The 22,491-nt window shown below is 38.9% G+C and overlaps 1 protein-coding gene across 4 annotated transcripts in view; it reads left to right on the forward strand.

The window, feature by feature from the left end:
* Positions 1-22,491, forward strand: part of ROS1 (ROS proto-oncogene 1, receptor tyrosine kinase) — a 78,165-nt gene that overhangs the window by 15,272 nt on the left and 40,402 nt on the right. For 2 of the 4 annotated variants that reach the window (XR_010070367.1, XM_063329731.1), the window contains exons 12-27: positions 817-914; positions 1,444-1,955; positions 2,581-2,793; positions 3,998-4,108; positions 4,635-4,816; positions 5,757-5,948; positions 10,163-10,263; positions 11,775-11,989; positions 12,325-12,482; positions 13,135-13,297; positions 14,114-14,376; positions 15,240-15,303; positions 15,964-16,166; positions 16,899-17,113; positions 17,625-17,911; positions 18,845-19,021. Coding sequence is in view for 3 of the 4 variants with exons in the window: in XM_063329731.1 (XP_063185801.1) it covers positions 817-914; positions 1,444-1,955; positions 2,581-2,793; positions 3,998-4,108; positions 4,635-4,816; positions 5,757-5,948; positions 10,163-10,263; positions 11,775-11,989; positions 12,325-12,482; positions 13,135-13,297; positions 14,114-14,376; positions 15,240-15,303; positions 15,964-16,166; positions 16,899-17,113; positions 17,625-17,911; positions 18,845-19,021 (3,154 nt within the window). In the remaining variant the exon portion in view is untranslated. The remainder of the gene's footprint in view (positions 1-816; positions 915-1,443; positions 1,956-2,580; positions 2,794-3,997; positions 4,109-4,634; positions 4,817-5,756; positions 5,949-10,162; positions 10,264-11,774; positions 11,990-12,324; positions 12,483-13,134; positions 13,298-14,113; positions 14,377-15,239; positions 15,304-15,963; positions 16,167-16,898; positions 17,114-17,624; positions 17,912-18,844; positions 19,022-22,491) is intronic. The other 2 variants (XM_063329732.1, XM_063329734.1) reach the window with 2 other exon arrangements.

Here is a 22,491-nt window from a genome sequence, read left to right on the forward strand (position 1 = left end):
GTTCAGTTCCTATTCCGCCTCAGGAAGGTGGTCAGATAACTAGTTAGTGATTATAATGCCCTTCATAATTGGTAAAAGATGTTCAAGAGGGAAAGTGTTTCATACCAGTGATGACAACTCAGATTATAACTGTTTTAACTTGAAGTAAAAATGTAGGTGGCAACCCTGCACTTGATTCCCTACTTATAAAAATTCAATTATACTAATATACTAATGGTCAGACTTTGCATGTATCTTTGTTGTCCTCTAATGTGCAAAGGACTAGAAAGCTGACCAAAATGGTTAGTATGAGATTTATTTTTTTTTTTCAGTCCTCTTGCCATGTCTGATTTTTCACTTGCTGCTCAGGGAACAGCGAGCAGGAAAAGCAGTAGTGAGAAAAAGATACAAATAAGCTGTAGACAAACAGCCTGATGTCAGGGATTTCTGAATCCATTGCAGGTTAGAGAAGACCCAAGGTATTGCTCCCAGGATCAGAAAAGCACTTCCTTCCCTTTTTTCCCTTCGCTGCTAGATCATTTTAAAAGTACAGTTTGCCTATAGCCCCCAGAATTGGGATTTTCCCTCCAGCTTAGAGGTAGGAAGTTAAGAGGAGGATGACTGACAGCTTTTTCAGGGTAAGCTGTCATGGATGCATTTATACTTGTGTACAAGTGTTATACTCGGGTGACTGACAACTCAGGAGCCCAGAAGAACCTAGGATTGCAAGAGAGGTGTTTCATTGTCTAATTTCCCTGAAGGAATCTTGGGTCAGCTTGTTTGCTGATTAGCAAATGCCCTATGAATGCATCACCAGTTTTTCTTCTCATTCCCCAGATACATGTCTGCCATTTAGAGAACTGCACAGCAGCTGAAGACATCACTCCTCTTTACGTGACATCCCCTAGGAAGGTTATAGCTGATCCCTATAATGGGTAAGTGTACTCCTTTGAGCATTTGGTGTCAAAGGTGCTATAAAGCTCTTCTCTAATTTTCTTCACTTCATTAGTCATCTAGGTTCCTGTTTCAGACTCCTGCCTTACCAAAACAAAAGTGCAATTGGCAACAAATAGCAAACTACAAAACAATTGGAACAAGAGTGACACCATGCAGTGTTGTTTTCTGCATTTTCTTCCCTTGGGTGTTAGCAGAGGAGATAAAGTATTTTCAATGCAGAATTTTCGTTTTCAGACGTTCAGTGTTTTTATGAATATGAAGTTCTATGCATTTTAAACGTCCATGGTTAATAAGTGAGGCATTATAGAAGAATATTCTCCAATAATCTGCCAGCCAAATCCCCAGAAATGATGTGTTTAATTCTCCTAGGATGTATATTAATTACACCCAAAGCATTTTCCTATTGTCTGTGTAGACAGGTGCATCTCTGAGCTGTTAAAATACTTGTGACTCATCTGTAAAGTTCTTGCACTGTAGTTATTTTTGTCTGTTTTGTTCCATGGTCAGCTATATTTTCTGTCTTCTGGAGGATGGCATATACAGAGCAAACCTTCCACTCTTTCCTGGCACTGCCTCCACAGCTTCACCAGTAGTGAAATCCAGGGCTCTGAGAGACTTCACGATCAACTTCCAGTCTAAGAGACTTATTTTCTTCAACAAAACAGATCAGGCCTTTGTGTCAGGTTTTCTTGATGGTTCAGAATTTCACACGCTGCGATCACATGTGTCACTTAATGACATTGAGAGCTTTGTTTATGAGAATAATGTATTTACTGTCACAGATGGCTCAGCAGTTTTCCATGAGGAGGTCTCTCCAGTAGGGAGTTCTAGCTTCAATGAGTATGTTGTGGATTGCAATTTGGCAAATCCAGACTACTTTGGCTTTGGTAACTTGCTTTTCTACGGGGCATCAACTCAGCCTTTTCCTTTACCAACTCTGCCTCGACTTGTCACGGCACTATTTGGGTTGGACCAAGCTGTGATCAGCTGGACACCACCCGAACACGCTATTGGAACAAGTAAGTTCAGTTGTTTCTTCCCGAAAGTCCTTTTCTTTCTAGAGGAATATCTTCCTGTTTTCCCTTTTCCTCATGCTGGTCTTTGGTGACTTCAATAGCTAATCCTGTTGGAAGATGTGTCATTATCTCAGTCTGAAAAATTGAACACAAGATTTGCTGGTAAAATAGCTAAATTGTCTGGCTAAATTAATACAAGTTTATATTGGTAACTCATTTGTCATCTGCAAGGAATTTTAAGCAAGGCTCCATCTTAAGTACGGTATGGAGTAGCAGTAATGTTTGTTGCTGATGTCACACAGAAAATGCATGCCGGAGACATACTGGCTTTTGATCAGTGACTGTGCTACAGCCTCTATCCTCTGCATGTGCATGTGTCTTTGAATACCAGAAGATTACCTGTCTGAGGAAAATTTTGGTTCTTCCAACTTCATTCTTCATGGGGGATGAGCCACTACTCTTGGCTGGTCCCAGAGCAGAAAAGTGTAATTTTTTAATTTATACCTTTCCTAATTCCCCTGATACACTATTTTTGAAATGAGTCTCCAACGTACAGTGTTTTGAAAGTTTGCGTATCTTTTGTTACAGCCATCTATTCTGCAATAAGATGATTGTTTGCATCTCACAGGTCTATCTGCTTGGCAGAACTGGACCTATGATGTGAAAGTGTCATCTCAGCATCCATCTGAGGAGGAATGGGTTGTCTCAAACATTAGTGACACTAGGTTTACAGTGAAGGAACTGGCCAGCTTCAGAGCATATGAAGTGTCAGTCAGAGCTGTGTCTCCTGCCGGTGAAGGGCCATGGTCGGAATCATTTAGAGGCACAACTTTAGAAGAAGGTGAGAACTGCTTTGTCACCCAGGAGAAATGAAGAACGAGTTATGCATACAGCTTTCCACCTAGTGAGGCCCAGGCTTTAGGCAAGGATGGCAAAATGGGCATCACAGAAAGGATTGTCTTAGAAACATTCAAGAATACAGGATAAGTAAATTTGCCTTTAGTTAAAGTAGTAAGATTCTCAAACTACAGTAACGGTATTATGTATTTGTTATTACTACTTATACACATTTTTCTATTGCTAATACACTATCAAACACATTATTTGATACACTATCAAATGAAGAGGTATGAGAGGTTTTATTCCTTTCCTGTGCTCTGTAAAACAGTTTCTATGATGAAGTGGTTTGAGCAGTGCCTTGGGCATTAATGACAATTTATGGAAAAGTGCAGGCTCACTAAAAGCTGAAAATCTTTGATAATGGGGGAAATGGATGTGCGCATGATGTCTGACACTTGCAGATCTTTGGAGTGTTTTTTGAAACCTAGTTCACCCATAATAAACTATGTCTGAGGGGAAAAGAGCTTTCATCTTAAGGCACTGGGCTGGCACCTGAGATTAGTACTGGTACTGGTCTACCAGTATCTTCAGGGGGCCTACAAGAAAGCTGGTGAGGGACTTTTTAGGATGTCGGGTAATGGTAGGACTAGAGGGAATGGATTAAAACTAGAGATGGGATGATTCAGATTGGACGTTAGGAAGAAGTTCTTAACCATGAGGGTGGTGAGACACTGGAACAGGTTGCCCAGAGCGGTGGTGGAAGCCCCATCCCTGGAAGTGTTCAAGGCCAGGTTGGACGGGGCTCTGAGCAACCTGATCTAGTGGGAGATGTCCCTGCCCATAGCAGGGGCGTTGGAACTATATGATCTTTAAGGTCCCTTCCAACTCTAACAATTCTATGATTCTATGATTCGGGGTGACTTTTGCCTGACTTCGGTAAGGCTGGGCCCAAACCTACGGTGTTTTTTAGGCATCTAATAGGGTTCCAAATTGGCTTATTCCAGATCTAAACCTGCCCCGAACCTCTCAGTTTCTCAAATTGTGATATTTTCATGCCTTTCTTCTTTGTCCATTATTCCTTGGAGCAAGGGCAGTTTCAACCGTGCTTCTGTAACTTTCCAGAAACAGGAACCCCTGCTGTTGAAATACAAATATACCTTAATTGCTTGCTGATGTGCACAACTGCAGTTTTCTTTCTTTGTCAGCTGAAGAAGACCCGTACATGTTGGCAGTGGGGGATGAAGGACTCTGGAAACAGCGGTTGGATAGCTACGGGCCGGGAGAACTCCTTTATCATCATATAAGAAATATTTCAGGTAATTACTAAACAAACTGCATGTTGCTGCTACAGACTCATTGACATTTATTAGCTCTCTGTAAATTTCGTCAACAGAACTGGAAGACAAGAGCTTTCATTGCAGCAGCCTAGACTTGAATGCAGTGCCATACAATGAAGCAGCTTCACTGAGACAATTCTTTGTTCTCCATCCTCTTTCTTCTACTTTATGGATCAAATTAATCCTTAGTGAAGCCCTACTGACATCACCACAGTTACAGAAGAGCTGAAATCAACTCTCTGAACTAAATAGTGGTGCCTCCAGCATCGCAATATATGTCATACATTTATAATTATCATGGCTATAGATGTACTATATACGTACTATATATGTACAATGTATTCCTAAAAGGAAGTGTCTATCTTCATGTTAACTGAGCCTAATTGTTCATTTGTATTGATTTTTTAAAAAATGAAGTGTCTGGCTACTTTCTATTCTTTAAAAATATATGGGTTTTTATTTACATATTTGTGAAATGCTTATTATTTTCCCTTTTTTCTTCAAGACCTTGACTGGTATAATGACACTCTTTATTGGATTAATTCCATGGGGGAAGTTCAGACCTGGTCACTGAACAAAAGAGAGGGTACCACTGAGAATACTTATGTATCTGGCATCAGAAATGCAAGGATGTTGGCCTTTGATTGGTTGGGTCAATGCTTGTACTGGGCTGGCAAAGCAAATACGGTAAGTATAGTTGCTTTTCTTAAAAGGAAAAAAGCCCTGAGGTCAATAAGAAAGACTGTAAAACAGTATTTGGGAAGATAATCCTTACTTCTTGCAACCTGAAATGCATTTGGACCTTTGCTATTATAGTGTAAAACAAGGAGGCCTTTCTTCCCTTGTGTGATTTTCCAGTTATCCAAAAGTTTGGGGTAAAACGTTCATTAATATTCACTAATGCAGGGTACTGAACTCCAGGTGCAAAACAGGCAAATCAAACATGTTTTGTTGGATTCAACATTGTAAAAATAAGTGGAAATTGTGAAAATGGAGGCTGCCAAGTTGATCTCAGCTAAGAAGTAGATGGACTTTCTTTTAATCAAATTTGACATGATTTGCTTACACAGAGGTTTTCAAGACTGGCCTCCGTACTGTGATATTTTGCAGATCACTGCAGATGAAAAAATAATTACAATTGCACTTTGTACATTCTCATATCAGGAACATTGACATGTGAATTATTTAAAAGGTATCTGACTTGAAAATTGCAGTGCTAATTTATGCAGTGCTGTAAAATTATGCCTTTCATTTCTTGTAAGTGCAAAGTCAGAAGCTGTTTTAAAAACCGGAGCTAGGAGGCCAGATTTCACAGTGCCTTGCACCCTCATTTACACTTGTGAATAGTGAATATGAAGTGGGTGAGAAACTCTGTCAGGCAGAAGGCTGCTAAAACTGGGGAAGCCAAGAGGAAGAGATATTTCAGCTTTTTCTTTTGTTACTTTTTGACAAACATTAACTAATAATTTTGCCTCATTCTTCATCATTATACTTTGCATGCAAAAGGTTTTGATTTTGAAAGCCTAATGCTTGCATGATCTTTTGATAAATGGTTGTGGAAAAGTCATTTATATATACTCAATTGATGATTTAAGTGTGATGTTAAAAGCAATTTTTTTGTCCCTAGATCTACAGAAAATCACTGCTGGGAGGCCATGTGGATATTGTGGCTCATGTTGTATTCCTAGTGAAGGATCTAGTAGTGGATTCAGTAAATGGCTATTTGTACTGGGCCACAATGTATTCAGTGGAGAGCGCAAGGCTGAATGGAGAGGAGTATCTTATGTTTCAACAGCAGCTACAGTTTTCGGGTAAACAGGTGACTGGTTTTTTTTTGTTTGTTTGTTTGTTTGTTTGTTTTTTAATTAGGGATGTGTTTTAGTGGTTAGATGTCTTCAATATAGTCAGTGTTCATGGTTGTCAATATCACCATATTATGACCAGAAAAATAACATGCCTTTCTTGCAATATTGTTATAGCATTTCGAGCACAGGGTAAGAATTAAATCATGTAATAGCTGTACCGAGACTCTGGCAGTAGTTCTTAAGTCAGACCCTTGAAGCTAAATCTGACATTAAAGATGTCCTTGTAGTTGTAATGCTGCTCCTTCCCATGTGTGAAAGTTGCTTGCTTTTTCCAAATGGCTTAAATCTAGTGGTCAGTTCTGACTTTCCCATCAAAACACAGAGCCACAGCTTCATACCATCCTGCCTCCTCTGTAGTGTTCCCCACCTTACAGGTCCTGATGGGACCAGTTTTGGGGCTAGACACTTGCCAGGGACACCAGAGTGGCACTTCAGGCTGCAGAAGTATTGCTGCAGAGATGGCCTTTGCCTGTGCTGATGAGAGAAGGGGGTCAGACTGCCGCTATGCTTGTGTGCTTGTTCCCTTCTCTGTCCTCCCCTCCTCTCCGCTTCCCTCCTTTTCCTTCCCCTTCTTTCCCCTCCTCATGTAGCTGGGAGAAAAGTGATGGATGACCCAATTCCCTTGCAAGAAAAGCCCGTACGGCCATAGCAGGGATGGGAGGACTCTGGGAGTCAGTGGGATTGGGATTACAGACCCAGTGAAGCACACAAGGTTTGATGAAAGTTTGAAACTTTCCCAGGCTGTGTCCTGAACAGGTCAGGCTGAGGGACCATCCCATCTATTGCAGTGCTTTTACTTTATGGAGTCTCAAAGAAAAGCTGAATGCTCCCCACCTCAAACCACAGTCTGTGTGGGGTTTTACCCTCTGTCTCTAGTGCTGGAGTGAGGCATAGGTTGACTGCCACAGAAAAGGTTAACTTAGGTACATCATTGCTGCAACAGCTTTCTTTAAAACACAGCTCTTGCTAAAGAAGCCTTTTTAAAAATTCCATCTGTCTTACAATTTGTGCTCCTGTTTTACCTGATATTAAAGACCCTTTCTAAACTTTAGAGATCTTGGTTAGCTTTGTATCATTCCCCAGAACTTTTCAGTTTCCGTACCCAAAGGAAAAGAGGCTGATGCTTCTCTGATTATGAAGAAGTCCAGGGCTGGCTTAGTCTCTGAAAGGCAATTAACATTTGGAAAGGCCGGATAATGTCACAGGTCCCTGTTATATTCACGAGGGTTTGGGAAGGAGAGGAAAGTTGCTTCTGGTGTGGCACCTGCTATACTTGTAAACCTAAATACAGAAGAACTGGAAAACTTCTGTCACATGTACAGAAATGTCTGTGCTGCAAAGGATCACTGTATTTTCCACACCTCTCCATGGAAGCTGGCTAGTATGGACTGTCTTCATGGGAAGATAAGTGCTGTCCAAGCTCAATGGCACACTTACATTTACCACACATCTTCTGGGTGATCTGTTGTAAAGGACTGGCAATTCTAAGCAGTGAACGTCACCTTCCTTGCCCTTCTCTTTTGATTCACTACCTGTTTCTCTGAATTGCCTCATGCTAACCTTAAATTTCTTGTTCTTGTTTTCAAGAACCTTGGCAGCAATAAGACTGCTTGTCTGTTCCTGTCACTTTTTTTTCTGCACCTTCCTCTATGTCAGTGATACCAGCCTTCAACCATCCACTTATTCACACCTCCTACAAACAAACATCTCCTATCCTGCTTCTATGCTGCCCCTAATCTATGCATTGACTTCCTGAACTCAGCCTCCTGCCGTGATGTATACAGGAAAAAAGCCAAGAAAAAATGTCTAGATTGAGAAGTGACCAGTTATAGCTGACAGGTGTTTGTTTATTAAAATAAAACCCCAAATAAACCCATCAGGAAAAAAAAAAGGCAGCATGCCACTATTTAATGGTGGAATTATCAGGCTTGTCATTATTGTCCCATACAAAGATGCAAATATATGTTTGCACAAGTAATAATATTCCTTCCTTGCACAATGGAGTCCTTTATCCTGAAAAGAGTACATCTTACCTCAATATTAAAACACAGATGTAATAATTAATTGCTGTTCTCTGACAGTTAGAGCACTTTCTCTACATAGCTGGTTCTTACTGATATTTACTAGCTGATTTTCTAATAAAGAATTGCTGTTCAGCTAGTTAGTACAGGATCTCCAGCAGTATATAGCTCTATCTCCTTTTAGCTTGAAATCTGAGTGATAGGAATAGATGAGACTACTATGGAGACAACAGGTTTCCTAAACAAATATGAAGGCAGAACTTTGAAAGTCTAATTTCTTTGGCAGGAACTAGATCCTTCTATGGCAATCATTTTATTTTCCAATCAGTTGTTTAGTTTAGCTGGTGCATATTGGCATAGCTTGATTGATTTTGGCAGAGGTATTCTGATTTATTCCAGTTTATAGTCTGACACAGAATTTCCAGAGCACTGAGTTGTTTACGCTGTACAATATGCCTGGGGCGAAAGTAATTTATAGGGGAGGAGCAAAGTGCATTGTATGCAGGAGGGGCCAGGACCTTCTAGGTGTGGCCTCTTAATATTTCTAGTCAACGAGTATTTCAAGTAGCTAAATTTATGTTGTGCCTTATGATGTGGAGTTACATGTCGTGTCCAGACGCTAATACCTCTCTTAAAATGGAAAAAGTTTGTCTATTTTTGAAGCATAATGAAAGGGAGGTGTGAAATTACTGCCTAACTCCTGAATATGAATAGTACAAATATTCCTTTGCCTTTTATTATTGGGGATACAGGGATCAGGAGAAAGAGGGTGGGCACGTCTATGGGAAAATGTAATAGTTGCAGAAAAGAACTGGGGCAAGGAAAGAAGATCCAAATGTTTAAAAAAGTACGGTAGGTTCAGGAAGATGTAATTTGGTGTTGAGTATGGGAGGGAGAATAGGTAAATGGGATAATATATACCATGCTTGATTAAATATGCACTCAGGCACATACATACTGTAAGATATTTTTAACAGGAAAACCTACAGGAGCAATCATTCAAACCTTGATTTTCTGACATACAATGTCAACAGAAATATGTCAAGAATGTGATTACATAAGGACCAACAGACAACTAAGTGATATGGCATTTGCTTTCCTGTCATCATCTTCTGCAGTTTATTAATGGAGTTAAAAAAAACAAAGGCTGCTCCACTTACACCCATAATGGAAATTTAAGCTTATAAAAGAATAGCTACAACTAGTGTTTAGATGAGAAGTTTGAGAGCTGCTGGAAAACATGTTCAGAAAGGCTCCTAACAACTTGTAAGCTGTGCTAATGACATGACATAGACTGAACTTGATAATATTTAGCAGACTAATTTGTGGAAGCAAATTCTTTGTTACTCACAGAACAGTTTATTGGATGTCTGGTTTCTATTATTTTTGCATATGGTGTTGAATCTGTTGTTTACTGCAAAAGCAAGAAAGCTCTATTTTGAATATTAGATCCTTATTAAAAATAAACAAAAAATCTTGCATGTAGTTTAGACAAAGATGAAATATTGAAGTAATGAACAGGAAGGTTGTTTGGTTGTTTCATTTCCCCCCCGTCTCTTTATTTAATAATAAATGATTTACCAAAATGTAAATATTTGAATTTCCTGTTTAGCCAAATACATCAATAGAAATTTTACATGTATTTTCCAAGAATAAGACAACACATTAAATATTCTATGCATAAAATCAAAGCTAGAAAATAAAGACAAAAGATCTGAAATACTTCTTTCAAAAAGTGATTCTGACTTTCAGAATGGATGTCCACCACCTGTTTCTGACAAAGAATATTAAAATACCAGAGGTGTTCTGGAAATTTTGATAAGTAGTTCCACTAATCCCTTGATACACTATTGCCATCATATCTGAAGTACTCAGATACGCCAGGGATGAACACTGTGACAGATGCTCATAAAATGCTATCTAGAAAATCATCAGCTGCTATAAATACATGTGCACCAATGACCTGTTTATTTTTTAGTGCTACTTCTTTTTGTCTTAGACTAAATGTTCATAGTAGTAGTATTGGTTTTGCTGATATTTTTGCCGAAGAGCTGTTTGTGGTGTTGTCTAGACAACAGTTGTGCTGAAGGGCTTCTACCTCAGAACTGAAGGCATGTTCAAATTGCCATTTGGACTTTTTTCCTTAGGTGGTTGGTTTAACTTTGGATCTCACCTATGGTTTTCTTTACTGGCTTGTGCAAGATAGTCTGTGCCTAAACCTATACAGAATTTCTCTTTGCAAAGAAGGGTAAGTAAATGTGTAGCAGACGTAAGAAAGTCTGTATTTTCTGGTTTTTGTGATTCTCTTTAAAAACAAATTTTGTCCAATGCTGGGCACACTAATTACTAATTTAGCAATAAACTAAAGAAGAGCTAATGGTCCCACCTAGCTGATGGGAAACTACATGTTGAGATGGTTGTTAACATGGTTTTGCAGTCAGAGAAACACAGTATGGTGCTCAACTGAAATAAGGTCACGCTCATCAATTTTTAGACTTAGCTTTAGGAAATAGTTACCGTTTATGGTCTATTTTATCTTGGCATTTACAACAGCTGGCAGTTTTCAAGTGCCTAGAGCTGTAGCTTGTTCATCTTGCATGGAGCTTAGGACTTGAACTGACACCACTTTCTCACCTGAACAATCAGCACTCAGCAGGCTTTCCTCTTGATCATCCTGAACATGAAATGGCTTCATTATTCCTGAAAGGTAAAGTTTAAAAAGCACACAAACAAATCCATGTTTATGAGTCAGCTCAACTATATACTAAAACCTTGAGAAACATGCTAATTTGTTCTGTAAGTGCCAAGTGCATGATTTCTTTTTTTTTTTTGCAAGCATCAGATTAAACCTCTTAAACATAACTGAACAGTATCTGTATTTACATGTGCTCATGATGTTGCAGGCTGGCTTTGTGTGAGATCAGATGAATTTTGTGAATGATTTTAGACTTGCTATGATTAATGGTAAACATTTAAAGAATCAAAATATGTTGATTAGTTTTAGCTAGAACATGCAGCTCCATTGTGAACCAATTGGCAGCCATAAATCATTGTCCCTGGCATGCTAGAATAGAGAGATTAGAAGTAATCCATCCTAATGGACATGATGGTGTGTCAAAGCTTTTCCAAATTTGTTTTGGATAACATGTGTCTAAGCTGAAAGACATTTCTGAGATGGCAAAATGATGCCTCTTACAACATATTTAATCTCTTACCCAGAAGATAAATTGGGAAAAAAAAAGCCTGTAAATTTTGACATAGCAGTAACAGGACAGATTAAATCACCAGCGATGCCAGTGGAGGAAAATGATAATAGAATTTAATTAACAATGGAATGTTATCAAGGAAACTAGCAGGGTCAAATTCATCTGGGGACTTACTCTAATGAAGTAGAGTGAATCTTGGTGTGAAGTAAACTCCACTGTTTCAGCGGAATTGCTGAGAGAAGGTGAGATGACTTTTCAAAATACTCAATTTTCTACATCCATACATCAGAATATTAAGCCATTTTGTAATTGTTTTCTAACGAAATCAAAGGGATGAAGGCTTTGTTTTGCATGCGCTCCTACAATGTGCCATTCGGAAAAGTGTCCTGCTGTAGAGACCTTAAAGAAAAATTTTTGAATTGTTTTCCTGCCTCCTACGTGAGTATTTAGAATTTGAATGATGAGAAACTTATTGATGTGCCAAACGTTGCATAAATCTCTTTCTCTCTACATGTGTGTTTTCAGTTTGCTAATTTCATACGTGTTTTCACAGTTGTGGTAACGCCATCATCACAGAATTTGCAGCATGGAGTACTTCAGAAATATCTCAGGGTGCACTGGAGTACTACAGTGGTCGTCTGTTCTGGATTAATAGTCTTCAGTTCATTACAACTCAGGAAGTCAATCAGAGCCTTAGCATTCCCTTCTCGCAACCAGCAGAGTTTGCAGCCTTTACCCTTGTTCACACATCACGTAAACCTTTGCCAGGTACCTCATTTTCTTTATCTAAACCCCTCAATAAAGGTATTCACTGTCAGTCTGTAATACTTCATTCTTGAAATTCTTTAGTCATGTGACAAAAGATGAGAACAACAACAATTTATTAATAAATATATTGGGCAATACCTGGATAATATGCAATTATTAAAGCTGATGGGTGTGGCTAAAAAGAATACACGGCGGTGTTATTCATTGTTTCTATCTAATGACAGCTTACAGGATTTTCCATAGTTCTTTAATGTTTTAAGTCAGGTTTTAAAAGTCTATTTAAAGCTCATATTTTTTAAATTATTATTATTATTTCTTCCTCTCTTTATGGACAGGAAATTTTTCTTTTACACCAAAAGTGATTCCAGTTTCAGTGCCAGAGTCTTCCTTCAGGATTAAAGGAAATTCTTCAAGTTTTCACATCACTTGGAGTCCATCCACAAATGTGGAATGGGGAACTGTCTTTTACTGTGTGGGATCAAAAACTCTACAAGTGAGGATATTCCTGATTATCTACATATATTACTGCATCTACTTGCTGATGTATCTATTTTTAAACAGAAATACAGTTTATTCTCCAGCGTTTACAAATTGGTCAAGTAACAAAACTAAACTGTAAATATAAAGCAAGCTGTCCTCTTTCTCCACCACTAAGGCCAGCACAGGAGGAACACAGTCTTAGCAGTATCTCTGGGCTAGCTGCTGAGGTGCGAAGTGCGGGTGAGGAGCTCCCAGGGCTCAAAATGTGAGAAAGCCTTTCACAGTAACTCAGAGACAGAAGTGTCCTCTGAGTTGCCAGTGGGACAGCCTTTGCCTGAATGTGAAATCTAGCCTTCACCAACACTTAATCTTAGCACATTTGGCAAGCTGTACTTTAAATTCAAAGGGCAGATTGCTAGCAGACTGCTACGCATCGCTGCAGTACCACAGGAGCTGGTGAAATAACAGTCACTCAGAGGAAGAGAAGCTCTGTCTTGAATTAGTTGACATACTCGGTGAGGGGAATTCTGGAAAAGTGAAGGCCTTTCTGAGAGGGAAAAAATTTTTTTTTTGTTTTATTTTGTTTTGTTTTGTTTTATTCTGTTTTGTTTTATTCTGTTTTGGTTTATTCTGTTTTGTTTTATTCTGTTTTATTTCATTCACAGTCTTTGGAGAGTGAACGGTGCCTCCATCCCCATAACTTGACGGTGCCATCCTACCAAGTTGATTGGCTGGAACCATTCACACTCTTTGATTTTACCGTCACTCCATACACATACTGGGGCAAGGCGCCAACAACGTCTGTACTTCTTCGAGCCCCTGAAGGAGGTACCAGGATTTTAAATCCCTTTCCTCACCTGTAATGGGTACTGGGACCAGGTCTGTGTCAGCAAGTGATACCCTGGAGAGGAATGAGCAGCTTTCAGGGCTAGTCAGTTGTAGGCAGAGTTGCAAGAACATGTTCTTGAGTATCTTTTGCAATTATCTACTGCACATATAAATGCACACAGCTGCAGTAATAGAATTTGGAAGAGAAAGCGCATGACAATATATCTACCACCTGCATATGACTATGAGCAAGAAAGAGAAATTGAGATCTATTACAATGACCATCAAAGGCTGCATGTAATATATTAACCACTTACTAAGTTTTTAATAAAGTTTACACACTTTTTACTTCAACGTTTATTTTTGCACTCATGCAGGTCAAAGTTAAGTCAGCTAAAATATAGTGCTGAGTGACTGGAGCTCTGAGAAAGCTTATGAGCTGCAGTAGATTTTGAAGGGGGTAGGAGGAGGGCAGAGTGTGCTCTATATTGTGAAAATTCTTGCAGGTCCATTGTTGGCTATAGGATTTGGCTAAATAGATATGCCCCAGTCTGAGTGCAGGAGTGCATTTGCCTCTGTTCATACAATTCTTTTTTTGCTAAGCAAGTAAAAATTAGAACAATGAAAAGCAGAAGGGAATTACAATGAAGTTTTAGATATTATTCTCTAATTTATACTTCACCAATTGCTATCTGTCACTGTCAGCATTGGGGTTATAAAGCTCAGGCTCAAAACTAAAAGAGTTAATTATAAAGTGAAGTTTGTGTTTTAATAGGAGTACTTCATTCTGTGTTTTTAATCTTTTTTTTTATGCAGTTCCTTCAGCCCCTACAAACCCTAGAATATATGTGTTACAAAATAACCTACATAGAAGTGATGAGAAAGTCCTTGTGGAGTTCAGATGGGACAGGCCTGAAAGGGACAATGGAGTACTAACACAATTCAGGGTTTACTATCAATTATTGAGTCAGAATGGCACTGCTGACACATTCACAGAGTGGAAAGCGAGAAACGTCACACCTACCCTGGATTTCTTTTCTCTCGGGGATGTACTTCCTAGCCTCACAGTAAGGTTTCAGGTATGAAAAATTACCGAGCTTATCTCCTGCTAGATGGTAGATGTTATCAGTGCAGCCCGACATGTTTGCTTAGGAGATGGTATTGGGCTTGGGGCAAGAACTTGTGGTTTCTGCTTGTAGAACTGCTGATTCACTGACTCACCTATGGATAGCTGGCTTAACCTTTCTACTTATTGTATGGTTCACTAAATAAGGTGCAAAACAGTGCTGCAATATTACACAGGTTTGGTGAGGCCCAGAAGAAACTTTTCTAGAGGTCTCATAAAGCTACTGCTGAAAGCTGCAAGCTAAGCATAGATTCGGCTGAGCTGGTGGAGGGTGGCAGGCTACTAAAACAGAGCCACAGATCAAGAGAAGTTCCACGGCTGGAGAAATGCAAGGACTCACATGGCTTCCATAAAAAGAGCCTTCCATATTAAAACTTGTCAAGATGTCATGTTTTCATTGAGGTAAAAAGTTTAGAACACACAGAAAGGCAAGTTAAAAACACAAGTGCATGTAGGCCAGGTACTGGGGGATAACACCATGTTGGATGCAATAACAACTGACAGTAGGAACTGCTCCAGCCTGGGGAAGGAGACAAGACTGTCTGGTGTCCTTCGAGCTCTAACTGATAGATGCAGCATGAATCTTTGCTCTCTGGGCCACTGCTTGAAATTCTCTTCATAGCCTTGGTTCAACCCTGAATGTAGCCTTTGAACTGACCAGCACAGCCTTAGGTCAAACAGAGCATATGCATATGTTCCTAGCTGAGCAGACAGGGAATCTGGTTTTGTTTTTGTCATTAATTATGACTTTACAGGTTCTGAAATGCAATTATTTATGCCGCTACTTAACATATGTAACAATCTCCCGTCTCACAGGTGCAAGCCTTCACCTCTGTGGGTCCAGGAGCTTTGTCTGATATAGCAGAGAGGAACTCCTCAGGTATGGATGACTTAGATGCCATCTCATGGTTTGTGTGTAATAGCTGGTGAAATGGACAGTACAGGAATTTGGTAATCTGATAAACAGTCTCCGACACTTTGTATGGTATTTGTTCCACCCTACAGTAGACATCACAGAGGAAATAGTTATAGCTTCTGACATGGAATGGTTACACATTTCTTATAATGAGATTAAATTTCAGGAATTTGAAGACTTTCCTCGAGACTATGCTAAATTAACTTTTCTAGGCAACACCAGGGTAGTATGGAACAGCAGGCTTTGGTCTGCAATCTGCATGCTGCTAGAGATCATAGAATCTTTCTAATTGAGCTGTGAAAGGTAACTGTGAGAGTTAGAGATCTACTAGGGATCATAGGCTATTTCTACTTGGGCTGTTAATGGCAATTAAGTGAGCAAATCTGTTTTTACTAGGCCTAAATTTGTTAGCTAAACATCCACAATGCCATTGAAAAAATCTTAGGAGTTTGCATGTGATGACAAGAAGGCATCTCATTATTTTATTTATTTGCTGTGACGTACAACCAAATACAATTTCTGCAGGGCCGTCATTTATTTTTATCTTGTACTTGCTTTCCTTATGAATGACTGCTATTGTCTAGAATGTTTTTTGTAAATTCTGCTGTGCCCTTTTCCTTCCAGATCTTTTCCCTGTCCCAACTCTTCTAACTGTTTCTGCCAACAAGTTGTTTCTTACTGACATAGACAATAATCATACCATATGGGAACTTTCAGCAAAGACAAATGTAAAGGACATCTGTTATACTGCTAATGATGATGAAGTGTACTATATCGTAGAAGATTCTCTTTTTCTTCTAAATAAACAGAATACTTCAAAGTTTCAGGTATTCGTTCATTCCCCTGCTTGAGACAATCTAGGAAAACATGTGGCCATTATAGTAATTATTTTGGGGCTAATTATGTTTTGAAGAAAACTGTGTATTTGAAACAGGAAAAAAAGCAGCATGATGAACAAAGCACATTTAATGGCAAAATGCAGTGGAGAAAACAGAACTGGAAAGACACAATTTCCTTAATGACTGTCAGTCGGTATGAGATGTAAAATGAAAGAGATTAGCTGGATAATTTTCCTTTCTAGCAGTACAATAAAACTATGTATAATATAATAAAATTTGGACTTCATTTTTTTTTGTCATCAATAGCTACTGGAATAGGCCAGAGTATGCCATTGGTAAAATTCTCCTATTAAACATATATGATTGTACTGATATCTGCTTTGTTGAAAAAATATTTCAACAGGCATTTAATTTAAAATCCACACTATTAAATACAAGAAATTTGGTTTTATATCAAATATAATTTAACTTGATTTGATTTAATTCCAATTTCAAGAATATGGAAGCAACATGGAAGCAACAATTGATATTTGTGAAACGATAATTTTCATTTGTATAAAAATATTGGAATCTTCATTCCATGGCATCTGTTTATATTTTGACTTCTACTTGCCAAGCATAAATTATTTTGGAAACAAATCTAATTTCATAATATCCTAGCATCAGGTGGGAAAATTCTGCTCTCAAACAGCTTTAGTAATGTTTCCATTTTTGTTTAAGTTTTTCAAAGATGAATATCTTCACAATGCCACGGCCATCACAGTTGACTGGATTGCAAGACATCTGTTTGTTGCCCTGAAAACACCATGGAATGAAACTCAAATAAGTGTTATTGATCTTGAGCTCAAGATAAAATCTCTAAAAGCCTTGAATATACAAGGCTTGGGTAAAAGTAATTCAACTGTATCATCTCTGTTGTCATATCCTTTCTTAAGGTGAGGCATATATTACAAATAACTTTTTAAAGCATATTTTAAATATGATTTTCATGAATCATAGAATCATAGAAGGACTGAAAAGGACTTTTTCTAGTATACCAGTCTTTTGCATTGTGTAAGTCTCAGAAATTTCTGGATGTAGTTCTACTTTTATACTGCTGGTTGAGCTTGGACGTATCTAATGACAAAAAGACATCTGCGTTTGAGTAAAGATTTCAAATAATTCTTAAATACTGATAGGTTCTTTTATTTAAGTGATGCAAATGAAAGTCAGCACCAGACAAACATTTTTTACAATAACTATTACATTCAGAATAGTCAGTTATTGCGACCTTCCATTCAAAAATAGCCTTTAAACACAGGGAATCACTCTGCAAGTATGCTGCTGTTACCTTGTTTTAAATGTGTGGGAGGTTTGTGACTCTAGTCACTTACAGAACTGCATTTAGGGCAGATGATTGCTCAGATTGAAGTTTTTCTACTGTAAGCAATGCATTTTATTTGATAGCCGCTTGTACTGGATGGAAGAGCTTGATTATGGCAGCCGCATGTTTTATTATGATGCTCTGAATAACACTGTGCACCACATTTTGGGATACATATCAGCAGAAGAACAGATGAGGAACTACTGCACCTGTAACGTGGCAGAAGCAGAGCTAGGAAAACCTATGAGTATAGACGTGTCTCACTCCAAGAATCCCCAGCTGCTCTTTATCAGAGGAAGAGACGAAATATGGGCCTCAGATATGGATGGTTGCCACTGTTGGAGAATTACCAAAATACCAAGTTTTCAAGGTCTGAGTGCTCTATTACATTTCTAGGTAGTTTGTGATTTTTGCTGTTTCTTTACGTCAAACAATGTTCATTTCAGCAAAATAGCATTCATGAAGCACTTTCTTTATAAAATTGGTTCAGCTATAGGCAAGATGGACAAAATGTTTGTGTTCTGTGTTTCCACTTGTGTACCCTGTTGATACAAACTAGGAGAAAGAGCAGTGTGAGGATACTTACTGACACAAGTATGTATGATGTAAATCAAATGGAGACGCTACAGCCTCAAATGCTACTTGTCAATAGATTTCATTTATAGTATTAATGTATTATTTTGCTAGCATTTCATATTAGATACACCTAGTACAGTTTATCTCCATGAAAAGATACAATATCATCTTAAGTTATGCCTGAAAGTGGCATTGCAGACTTCAATATATGGGGAGGGTACTTCACGCAAGTAGAGTCTTGTATGACAACTTATCTATGTTGCGTTTTTGGTAACGAACTTAATCTTTGTTGCTCAGTTTTCAGCTCAGTCCTGGAGGAGTGATAGTAAAGCTTTTCTGTTACCAGAGGAGCTGTCTTAATTGTTCCTGAGAGATGGCAGAGCACTGTGGTTTTCATCTTGGAAAAATGATGAAAGTTTCTATATACAACTCTCGCTCTTCTGTTTTATTTCTGGTGTTTGTTAATTGAACTGCAGTTCTCATAATTATGGATAATAAAAAGCCTTCAAATCTACACTTGTAAATTGAAATAATGAAGTGTCTCAGCTTCATGAGACTTATTGGAAAATATCAGAAATCTCTTTTCCAGTGGAGGTCTTTGAAGACATGCTATGACCCAGATACTCGCCCATATTGACTCATTGTGAATACAAGCAACTATCTGATCTTGCAAAATTGTTTGCTTAGGGTTTATTCTGAAGCTTAACTACACAATGTTTTCCTACAGGTAAGAAAATTGGAAGCTTGACTGTAGATAAGAAATTTATATACTGGAGCATTGAAACAAAGAAATACACTGAAATTCATCTAGCAAATAAAGAAAGCACAAGTCACTTTCTTCAGAAGAGAGAAATTCATGACCTGAAAATCTTAGCCTACAGTTCAGCAGCACAACTGTATCCAGGTAGAGAGGATTTGCATTGTTTTGTAAATGTAACAAATTTATTTCAGAGCATGTATTTGAGTTGCTGATCATGCTATGTGTATTTATGTAAAGTATGCTTTATGGATTCAGGTACCTTCTAGAGGGAAAAAATTCACTGTGCACATTTTTAAAATGATGAATATAAGGACTGGCCTTCTGCTGGATCACAAAGGTCATGATGATGAATATTGCCTGTTTTTCAAAGGCCCAGGATGTTAACACCAAACCACACCTATTTTCAAAGTTGTGTCAAGCCTGGAGACTTAGAAAAGGTGGTGCACATTAAAGCACAGAAAAAGACCAAATGTGTCCACAAAGCTTTGTAGCAAAAATTTGATAATGATCCCTGCTATGATACAGATTTCTGGTTTTGTTCACTAGTATGCAAAGCTGAAAAAAGTCTCCCCCCCCCCCAATTCAAATTGATAAGAACTCTGCTTATTAAAATGATTTATAAAGAAATACCTGAGGCAACTGCAGCTTTTGTTATAGTAGACCCAGGCTTCACTTAGAACTCCTAATATTTTAAACAAACCATTGTAGAATAATAATGGAAGAATAAAGATTAGTTTTAATAGAAAGTTAGGATTCATGCTACCTATCTTTGTAAATGCAGAGGTTTAAAATGTACACTAGCATGATGAATATATTCAAAATAATTCTTTAACTTCAGCTTTGCATAAAAATCTGGCGAATATATAAGAGAATATTTTAACAGCATGGACTTCTTTGGAATAAAATAATTTCACACTGTGTTGGGCAGCCAGTAGAGTTACTCCTGCCTGCCGCTGCTCTGACCAGTGCCCAGGCTATTCTTACCAGCACTTTGGGCAAGTTTGCTCCCATGAGGTTTACACGAGCTTGGCATTGCTACAGGAGCCTGGTTTGGCCCAGGTACAGCATATACCAATCCCTGTCCCCAGGGGTAGGGTTTCCTGCAAAAGCCCCAGGCTTAGCTGGTGCAGAAAAGAAAGAACAGAATTTCAGTCCAAAGGTATTATTTCTACACAGAGAACCCCACAGAGCTCTTCCTATTTACACTGACTGCTGAAAATATATTTGGAGGAATCCACAGACTTGGCATTTGCGAGGGGGGCAATGCACAGGCAAGTCATGCCTGACAAATTTGGTGGTCTTCTATGACAGGGTTACAGTGTTGGTAGATAAGCGAAGAGCAACTGACATCATCTACCTGGACTTGTGCAAAGCATTTGACACTGTCCTGCATGACATCCTTGTCTCTAAATTGGAGAGATATGGATTTGACAGATAGACCACTTGATGGATAAGGAATTGGCTGGATAGTCACACTCAAAGAGTTGCGGTCAACAGCTTGATGTCCAAGTGGTGACCAGTGACAGCCATTCCTCAGGGGTCAGTACTGGGACCGGTAGTGTTTAACATCTTTGTTGGTGACATGGACAGTGGGATTCAGTGCACTCTCAGCAAGTTTGCCAATGACACCAAGCTGTGTGGTCCAGTTGACACGCTGGAGGGAAGGGATGCCATCCAGAGGGACCTGGACAGGATTGAGAGATGAGCCCGTGAAAACCTCATGAAGTTCAACAAGGCCAAGTGCAAGGTCCTGCATGTAGGTCAGGGCAATCTCAAGCACAAATACAGGCTGGGTGGAGAACACATTGAGAGCAGCCCTGAGGAGAAGGACTTGGGGGTGTTGGTTGATGAGAAGCTCAACATGATCCAGCAGTGTGTGTTTGTAGCCCAGAAAGCCCACTGTATCCTGGGCTGTATCAAAAGAAGCATGGCCAGCAGGTTGAGGGAGGTGATTCTACCCCTCTACTCCGGTCTAGTGAGAACCCACCTGGAGTACTGCGTCCGGTTCTGGGCCCCCCAACATAAGAAGGACATGGACTTGTTAGAACAAGTCCAGAGGAGGGCCACGAAGGTTATCAGAGGGCGGGAGCACTTCTTCTATGAAGACAGGCTGAGAGAGTTGGAGTTATTCAGCCTGGAGAAGAGAAGGTTCCAGGGAGACCTTATAGTGGCCTTCCAGTACATAAAGAGGGCCTACAAGAAAGATGGGGAGGGACTCTTTATCAGAGAGTGTGGCGATAGGACAAGGGGCAACGGTTTTAAACTGAAAGAGGGGAGATTTAGATTAGATATGAGGAAGAAATTCTTTACTGTGAGGGTGGTGAGGCACTGGAACAGGTTGCCCAGAGAAATTGTGGATGCCCCATCCCTGCAAGTGTTCAAGACCAGGCTGGATGGGGCTTTGAGCAGCCTGGTCTGGCGGGAGGTGTCCCTGCCCATGGCAGGGGGCCTAGAAGTGGATGATCTTTAAGGTCCCTTCCAACCCAATCCTATGATTCACACAAGTTTAGGATAGAAGTAAATGAACATACTAAAATATGAAAAAAAATATTTTATTCTCCTTCTCTGTAGTGGAAGCAAATGGTATATATATGAAAAAGTGATGTTTGCAAAGACCAGCTGTGTTGACTGACATGCTTTTTATTGCTTTAGTGATGTGAGCAAGGAGTTCTTCTAGAGTTATCTTTCATTCTAACCTATTTAATTGCCATCCAGAGATGTGATGTCAGTTGATCATTTAATACATCAGAAGTACTTGGTGAAAATTATTGTCCTGTCACAGATTCTGTGAGAGAATGATTTCTCGTCAGGGTTAGGAGGAAAGGGACTGAATATCTAGTTAAGGATTTTCTTGTTAGGGTAAACACATTTCTATGAACTGCCTGACAGAAACTTTAAATCTGAAAATGATTCAATTTTTTATTCCATTTGGGACTTTTTTGATGGGAGTTTTGCTACTCTAAGTAACCATAAAATTGACAAAGATTCAACCTTACATTCATTTCTGTTGAACAGACTTTTTTATTCTCCTTTCCTTATATGCATGAACTTGACTTTGGTAGGAATTGCAGGGTTGCTCATTTAGGGAGAAAAGATCTCGACAATGAGGTCAGTTGTTCTGGCCTAAGGGCAAACATTTGTCCTTTTACAACCTTCCCCATGTACTTGCCTTAGTCTTTTCCTTTTTGGCAGCAAGTCCATTTAATATATTTTTAATTTGTTTTAAAAGTACATCAAGTGATGAGGGGTTTTCTTTTGTTGCATTTTGTTTACCGTCAGATAGTAGCTTTCTATTGTTTTCTCCCTATAGACTCCTTTTCTCCTTCCAAAATTTGTCTCCCCTTTCCCAGTTGTTACTATGAACTTTACACATGAAAAGCTGTTTGGAAAAAAAGAGAGATAACATCTAATTGCTAGAGAAAGGTACTCTGTCTTCTGCATATCTGCCTTTCCTATGACAAGCAAGTTAGGACTCATCAGGAGGTACTGCCCTTGATAAGACAGCAACTATGGAGTGGACATCAAAGGTATTTAGGTACTTAAAGAAGAACCTAAATTCTTTAGTAAATCTGTACCTCTAGTAAATCTGTATTTTATCAAAGATAAATGAGACT

Source organism: Chroicocephalus ridibundus, chromosome 3 (genome assembly GCF_963924245.1).
Source record: "Chroicocephalus ridibundus chromosome 3, bChrRid1.1, whole genome shotgun sequence".
In the NCBI taxonomy this organism is placed as follows: Eukaryota; Metazoa; Chordata; class Aves; order Charadriiformes; family Laridae; genus Chroicocephalus; species Chroicocephalus ridibundus.